General features: G+C 68.8%; 2 protein-coding genes across 2 annotated transcripts; both read right to left on the bottom strand.

Annotated features, from left to right (window-relative positions):
• Positions 1 to 1279: 1279 nt before the first annotated feature.
• Positions 1280 to 1945, bottom strand: H696_04812 (hypothetical protein). The gene has a single exon (XM_009498677.1). It carries the CDS (start codon positions 1899 to 1901, stop codon positions 1512 to 1514), a length of 390 nt encoding a protein of 129 aa, XP_009496952.1. The 5' UTR covers positions 1902 to 1945; the 3' UTR covers positions 1280 to 1511.
• Positions 1946 to 2332: 387 nt separating this feature from the next.
• On the bottom strand, positions 2333 to 7130 carry H696_04811 (hypothetical protein; the record flags this gene model as incomplete). The annotated part of the gene is made up of 5 exons (XM_009498676.1): positions 2333 to 3512; positions 3717 to 3862; positions 4048 to 5706; positions 5985 to 6520; positions 6790 to 7130. The coding sequence occupies 5 exons, from the start codon at positions 7128 to 7130 to the stop codon at positions 2394 to 2396; spliced, it is 3801 nt and encodes a 1266-aa protein (XP_009496951.1). The 3' UTR covers positions 2333 to 2393.
• Positions 7131 to 7351: the final 221 nt, after the last annotated feature.

The following is a 7351-nucleotide window of genomic DNA, read 5'->3' as shown; positions in this document are numbered from 1 at the left end:
CCCCCCCCCCCCCCGCGCGTACCAACTCCCAGCGCTGTCCACCTGACCGGCTACTTCGTCCCCGACGAGGAGCTCGGCCCCATCGACGATCTCGATGAGTACGCCGACAGCGATGATGCCGAGCTGCTCGACAGCGACGACGACTCCGGCGACTCGGACGATGACGGCTTCATCGTTGACGATGAGTATGACTCCTCTCCCCCTCCGCTCGTCCCCTCCCCTTTCCTGGCCTCCTCGCACGAGATGTAACGCGCACCCTGCTTGCTTGTCGCCCCGGGGGGTGGGGGCCTCTTGCTGCGCGTGCACGCGCACCCCTCCCCGCCTCGCCGCTCTGCTGCTGACACCCCCTGCCTCCCTTCTCCTCCCCCCTGTCGCCGCCGCCCCTGTCCGCAGCGAGGACTCCGATGATGATGACTCGGATGATGACGGTGCGCCCATGCTTGGCCCTCTCCTCCCCCCCCCCCTCTTATGCGAGCCATCACTTGCCACCACGCGAGTGTACCTTGGCCACTCCATTGCTGACATCATCCCATGCCCATCCATCTGTTGCACCATCTTCGTGTGTGTCAGGCCGCATCGTTGAGGTCGACGAGGACGGTGCGCCCACAGCAGAGCACCCGCGGTGTTACCCTCGCCCCCTGCATCCTCCCTTCATCTTCTTCGCGTACACAACTCTGACACCATGCCATGCCCCCCCCCCCCCCCCCCCTGCACCCCGTAGACCTTGTAATCTCGTCTCCCGTCTTCTGCTTCCCCCCCCCCCCCCCCCTCCAGGCAACCCGGTCGACATGGACTCCGACGACGAGGACGACGAGGACGATGACGATGATGACGTCCTGACTCCCGAGCAGAAGCAGCAGCTCTACAACGCCCTGACCAGCGCCCTGAAGCGCCGCCAGGAGGACAGCGATGACGAGGAGCAGACCGTGCGTCCTTGCCCCCGCCGCGCCGCCACCGTCGTCGGGGGTCTCCTCCCGCGCGCGCGGATCACCCCGCGCTCTGCCTGCAACCCGGCCTTGTGACTTACCGCCCTCCTGTATTCTCCCCCCCCCACACACACACGCACGCACGCACGCACACCCCCCTCCCCGTTGCCGCCTGCGCCCAGACCAACGCCAAGAAGCGCTCCAAGGTCGAGGACTTTGCCGCCAAGAAGAAGGAGGCCGCCGCCGCCGCCAAGGAGGCCGCCGCCAAGAAGGAGGCCGCTGCCGCCGCTGCCAAGGAGGCCGCCGCCAAGAAGGAGGCCGCCGCCAAGAAGGAGGCCGCTGCCAAGAAGGAGGCCGCTGCCAAGGAGGCCGCCGCCAAGAAGGAGGCTGCCCCCAAGCCCATGGTCAAGACCTTCGGCAATGGCCTCATCGTCGAGGATGTCGAGGTCGGCTCCGGCAAGCCTGCCACCCGCGGGCAGAACGTCACCGTCCGCTATACCGGGCGTCTGGCCAGCAACAACAAGGTCTTCGACTCGAACCTCCCCCGTGGCCGGCCCTTCTCCTTCCGCCTCGGTGCCGGCGAGGTCATCCGCGGCTGGGACCTCGGTGTCGAGGGCATGCGCCCCGGTGGTCGCCGGATGCTGACCATCCCCGCCCCGCTCGCCTACGGTGCCGCCGGTGCCCCGCCTGACATTCCCCCGCAACGCCAAGCTCAAGTTCGAGGTTGTCCTCCTGAGCTCCAAGTAAGCGCCCGCCGCGCATGCTCATTCCCATGGCCCACTCTCTTTCCCCCCGCCCCCTCCTCTGGGGGCGTGCCCTCGCGCATGCGGCGCAGTGCCCTTCCGTGTCGCTCCCCCCAAGCGACGTGGGCCCTCCCTCGTGTCGTGGCGGCCCTCTCTTTCTCTTCCTCTCTCTCTTTCGCATGCCTTCTTCCCTGCCGGGCGCGAGAGACCGAGAACAGCCGGCGAGTGGCATATGTGATTGGGTCCCCTAATAAATTATACACAGAGTCCTGAATATGATGGTAGTGTGGTGCCTGTGCTTTGGCCAGGGGCCGGGGGGGGGGGGAGGGGGCGGAACTCCATGATGTGCATGGCAAGCGGGGGCGACCACACTGGCCGCAGACAGGGCGTGCCCAACTGCGCTCGGACAGGTCTCACACAAGATGACCCACCGGGGAAGCAAAAAAAAAAAGGCACGCGGCATTACCTGTGTCCTGCCGCCGCGGCAGGCAAGCACCGGCAAAAGCGCGGCCCACCCCTGCTCAAACACCCGGGCCCCGCACGCGCGCGCCCGCGGGAGACATGCACACACACACACACACACACACACACACACACACACACACACACACACGAGGACAGAGCCGGAAAAAAAAGACCCAAAGAAACAATGGCAGGGCGGCAGGCAGAGAAAGCATGGAGCGTGCATTGGGGGGCGGCCCGGGCGCGGGTGGCAGGACACGGCTCATGCGCTGCCCCCCGGGGAGGAGGGCGGGGCAGCCACAGAGGTGGCGGCCTTTCGCCGCCGGGCACAGATGACACACGACTCGAGGGCCGACGGGCCGATGCACCGGGCATGGTAGCAGCTCCGGCAGCGCGGGCAAACGGTCACCAAATCCGTGGCATCGAAGTGGAAGAGGATCCCCCGCGGCCATGGGCACCCGGGCTTCAAACAGAAGGACCCCTGGCGCTCGGTGCACGTGCTGCATGACCGAACATGCTGGGCAACCTGGTTGACGTGGGCCACCAGCGCCGGCGGGGGGGCCTGGTCGCGGATGATGTACACGAACTCCGCCAGCGACAGCAGGTACCGCGGACCGGCGGCCGCGGCGAAGACGGCCCCCTGCCCGGTTCCCGGGCGCGCGGCCTCCGGCAGCCGAGCCGGATCCACCAGCTGGCCAAAGGCCGGCCCGTCGGCCTCGGGCTCCATGTCGGCCGGATGCCCCCCCGCGAGGGGCCCCCCGTCGACATCGTCCATCGCCCGGCGGAAGACCGGCATCGGCGCCTGCACGCGCTTCCCGATCACCTGCTGCACCGGGCCAAAGACGCACTGGCGATTGAGCATGATGCCGTTCATGGTCCGCTGGACACTGGCCATCAGACGCCGCGTCAGCAGGAGGGCCTGATCCACGCGCGAGGGCCGCCGGTCGCCGGCCGCCGGGGCAGCATCCGCCGAGTCGCCGGTCAGCGCCAACACCGGCAGGTGCCAGCCAAAGGCCAGCACCGCCGCCGCAATCAGGGACACCGTTTGCGGGGTGACATCGTGGCGGTTGACCACGCGCGCCGGGATCGGGAAGCTGGACGGCGAGAGGCACCCGCCGCAGATCCACTTTTCCGAAAAGTGACAGTAGTGCGCCTTCACCGGGGCGAAGGCCGGCTGGATGGCCCCATCCGCCCCATCGGCATCGGCCTGCAGCAGGGTGTCCCGCAGGCGATTGGCCGAGGAGACCAGCTTCCGAGCGAAGGCCGTGCGCAGGGTCGACTCCAGCGGCGGATTGGTGCTGATGGGGTGTGAACAGAAGAAGCAGGCCATCAGCGGCTCCTCCTTCTGGGGGGCCGGCGCGGAGATGCCCGAGCCGATGTGCTGCACGCGGGCCGGGATTGGGCCGGGCAACACGCACGCACGCGCACGCACGCACACACATGCCCGGAAGAGGAGGAGGAGGAGGAGGAGGAGGAGGAGGAGTGTGTGTGAGAGCACCGGACCCGCAGCAGCGGCCATAGCCAGGCCAGCGACCCCGATGGCAGAGAGGCAAGGGGGGTGGGGCCCGAAAGAGAAAAGGCGCACCTTGTAAGTCCGGAGGGTGCCATCCGGCGTCAGGTCGGTGACCACCGTGTCCCGCATGTAGGCCTCATTCAGATGGGTCACAAGCTTGTGGAAGTCCGAGATGAGAGTGGTGGGGGACGTGCGATCCTGGAAGGGGGACTGTTCATCTGTGGCAGGGACCGAATGCCAGGGGCGGGGGGGGGGGGGGGGGGGGAGATGTCAGTGGGGCCGCGACCGGCATGGGCCAGCGGACGGGCGGCCAGACTCCACGGCGCCCGGAGGCCGGGGGAAGGGGCGCAAAAGAAGGGAGACCATCGGGCAGGGCCGAGGGCGGGGCAAGCGCCAAACGCACAAAACTGCCCAATTTGCCGGGCCATGTACTTGCCCGGATGCCAGGGGAGGCTGGTGGCATTGGCCACGAGCTCGCTGGTTCGCGAGCCCAGCCACACGGCCGACTTGAGGGTCGACAGGAGCAGACCGCTGTCCGGGGAGTTGATGGGCGCCTGCCGGCGGATGACGCTCGGCTCCGACTGCAGCAGGATGGCAAAGTCCTCGGGGCTCCGCCCGGCCACCTGGTCCAGGGCGAAGATCGGCGCGTCGGAGTACAGCAACGGCAGGTACCGGACCTCCTCGCGGACCAGGCCGTCATCGAAAAATAGGGCCATGAAGGGCTCGGAGAATTGGAACTCCCGCAGGAACGGATCGGCCACCTGGTGGTGGATGTACTCCGGCATGGTGATGAAGTGCTTGGTGGCGAAGGTGTCCGGTGCCAGGATGTCCCAGTCGGAGGCGGGCGCCTCGGCCTCCGTCGGCCCCGGGCCCGAGGCAGGCTCCTCCCCCTTCCGGGTGTCGGCCCAGGATAGCAGGACCGCGGCCGTGGTCACCGACGACGCCCGATTCGAGGAGCCCGAGCTGGAGGACCGCGCGCTGGCCGCCTGCCCCTCGGCCAGGTACTCGGCGTCCAGCAGCTCCGGCGACGAGAGGTCCAGGGCATCGGGGAAGGAAAGGGTCGAGTCGCGCGGAGCCGCCACCGATAACCGGGAGAAGGGATCAGGCGGGTCCACGAAGCCGGATCCCACGCGAACCACCGGCGGCATGTCCACCGCCAGGAGGTCCCCTCCCTCCGGCGACAGGAGGCCGGCGGACTCGCTCGCCCGCGTGGCGGCACCGCACTCCGGCTGGACGTCCGCCGGCGGGGGGCCGCTCACGGACCCCCGCCGGGAGGTGGACTTTATCCGGGTCGTCTTGCCGCCGCGCGAGGCATCCTTCGAGGGGGGCTTTTTGTCCCGGCCAGCCGCCGGATGGCCAGCTTGCCAGTCGGTCACCTCGACAACCGGCACCGGCAAGACCGCCGGGCCCGGGCCCGGGCCCGAGTCCGAGCCAGCGGCACCCACCTCGGTCGCCGGGAGCCCCGGGCTCGAGGGGAGGCTGCAGTCGGGTGTGGAGAAGTCCGAGATCTCCGTGAAGGAGTCATGTGGGCCGACCGGCATGCCGGCATCCTTGCCGCCGCCGCCGCCGCCGCCGCTGTTGCTGCTACTGCCGCTGCCAACTGGGGAAGCCGGCTCGTCGGCTGGGCACTGCGATGCCACCGGCGCCGTCGGTGGGTCCGCGGTCACCAGCACCGGCGAGTCCGGCAACTCGGGTGGTGCCGGTGGCGCTTTGGTCCGGGACTTGGTCCGCTGCCGGGGGATGGCAACCGCCGCCGCCGCGACATCGCCATCAACCCTGGCTGTGGTGGCCTTCTTGGACACCCGAACCGGCCCATCCATGGACCCTGTGTCAATGTTGATGATCGGCGCCGGTGTGAGAGCCGCACTGACCGCATCCTCCGGCGCCGACGGGGGGGTGGCAATGTATGGCGTGTCCAGGCCGCCGCTGCTGCCGCTGGGTTCGGACGAGGTGATCGATGACCGCCGGGACGCCCGGGCCGAGGGCTGCCGAGGTGAGGCCTCATCGCGGCTCTTCTTCTTCTTCTTTCGCCGCACAGGAACCGGGATTTCCGCCACCGAGTCTGGCCAAAGGGGGGGAGACAGGCGAAGAAGAAGAAATGCGGGAGAGAGAGAGAGAGAGAGAGATGCGCAGTAGGGGCACAGAGGGGGGGGGGGAGCGCGAGAGCAGGGAGACCATGTCAGATGGGACAGGTAGGAAATGCCAGGGAAGAGGAAAAAGACACAGCACACCAATGCCCACACTGGCCTGGCCGTGAAGGGGGTGGTGGACGCCTTGGCTGATCCGGGCCTCGGGCGGGAGGGAAAAAAGCAGGGCCCGGGGAGAGACACCGGCACGCACCGGCGGTCGGATCGAGGGACAGAACGGAAGTGGCCGAATGGCGCCCGGGCGCCCGGGCACCGGAGGAGGCGCCCCCCTTGGAGGGCGCATCGAACAGCAGGTCCAGGCCCAAGGACGAGGGGAGCGAGGAGAGCTCCTTCGCCAGGAGGGACTCCTCCGCCGGGGAAGGACCAGGCTCGGATGCCGCCGGGGCGAGCTCCGCCGGGATCGGGGGACCACCCTCGGTGACCGTGGCGGCACGTGAGCGGCTTGTGGCCGCAGCCGGAGCCGCAGTGGGCGCCAGCAGGAAAGCCTCGCCCGGGGCAGACGCGGCCCCGGCCCCGGCGCCCAGATTGTCCGTGATCTCCATCAGGAAGTCCGTGGCCCCGAGGATTTGAGCCACCAGCAGCACGGGGAGGGCCGCCTCGGTGGCGATGCATTGCTCCAGCGGGATGGCCACCTCCGGCAAGGCGCCGACCGCCTCGCGCAGCTGGACCACGCACCCGCTGCTGGATTGCAGCGGCGACCCCGGGCCGAAGGACACCGAGGAGAGTAGACTAGGGTGCGGGCGATGGACGGGCGGGAAGGGAGGGGGCGCGGCCCAAGACGGCGGGTCAGCGAGTGCGCGCATGGCCAACGAGGCGGTAAAGCACTTGGACCAATGCCCAAGAGAGGGAGGAGAAGGCGCAGAGAAGGACAGGCAGACCGATCGGCAGACAGGCAGACCGATCGGCAGACAGGCAGACCGATCGGCAGACAGGCAGACCGATCGGCAGACAGGCAGACAGACAGACAGAAGGGAAGAGACGGCGGCCGAGCAACGCACCGGTTCTCGGAGGCAATTTCCGAAAGCCGACCAATGTAGAAGCTGAGAGCCGACTCGTTGAGGGCCTGCATGGTCCAGAGGGTTTCGAACATCCGGTCGCGAAAGAACTCCGACCGGATGACCGACAGAATGTAGTCCGGGGAGAACTTCCCCAGAAGACGAGCCAGCAGGGCCGTGGGCGAGGTGGCCGGCGAGCCGGCCCCCTGGCCGGGCGATTGGATGGTGTTCAGATGAATGCGCAGGGCCGCCGGCACGAGCTCCTCTTCCGCCCGGGTGACGAAGCCCGGATGCCACGCGTGCACGAGCTCCTGCATGTGGGTGATCTGCGCCGCGTGGGTCATCATTCCCATGAGGCTGACGACCAGCACACGGTCGCCGGCTTGGAAGAGGGCATCCTTGTTGGAGCGACTGCCGCCGCGAAGGGGGTGGGGGGGGGTGGGGGGGGGGCGGAGGAAGGAAGGGGCCCCCGAGAGCATCAGCGCTCCGGCTGGCAAGGAGCCGCGCAAGGGGCCGCGCCATGCGCCTGAAGGGGGGGGGGGGGGGGGGGGCAGCGACGGGGAGC

This window comes from Fonticula alba, assembly GCF_000388065.1.
Source record: "Fonticula alba strain ATCC 38817 unplaced genomic scaffold supercont2.8, whole genome shotgun sequence".
Taxonomy (NCBI): Eukaryota; order Rotosphaerida; family Fonticulaceae; genus Fonticula; species Fonticula alba.
Note: the sequence above shows the minus strand (reverse complement) of the source record. Positions and strands in the feature narration are given on the sequence as shown.

What these genes read in the sequence shown, in the direction of transcription:
- H696_04812 (XM_009498677.1), bottom strand. Translation starts at nt 1,901, where the DNA reads ATGCCACTCGCCGGCTGTTCTCGGTCTCTCGCGCCCGGCAGGGAAGAA.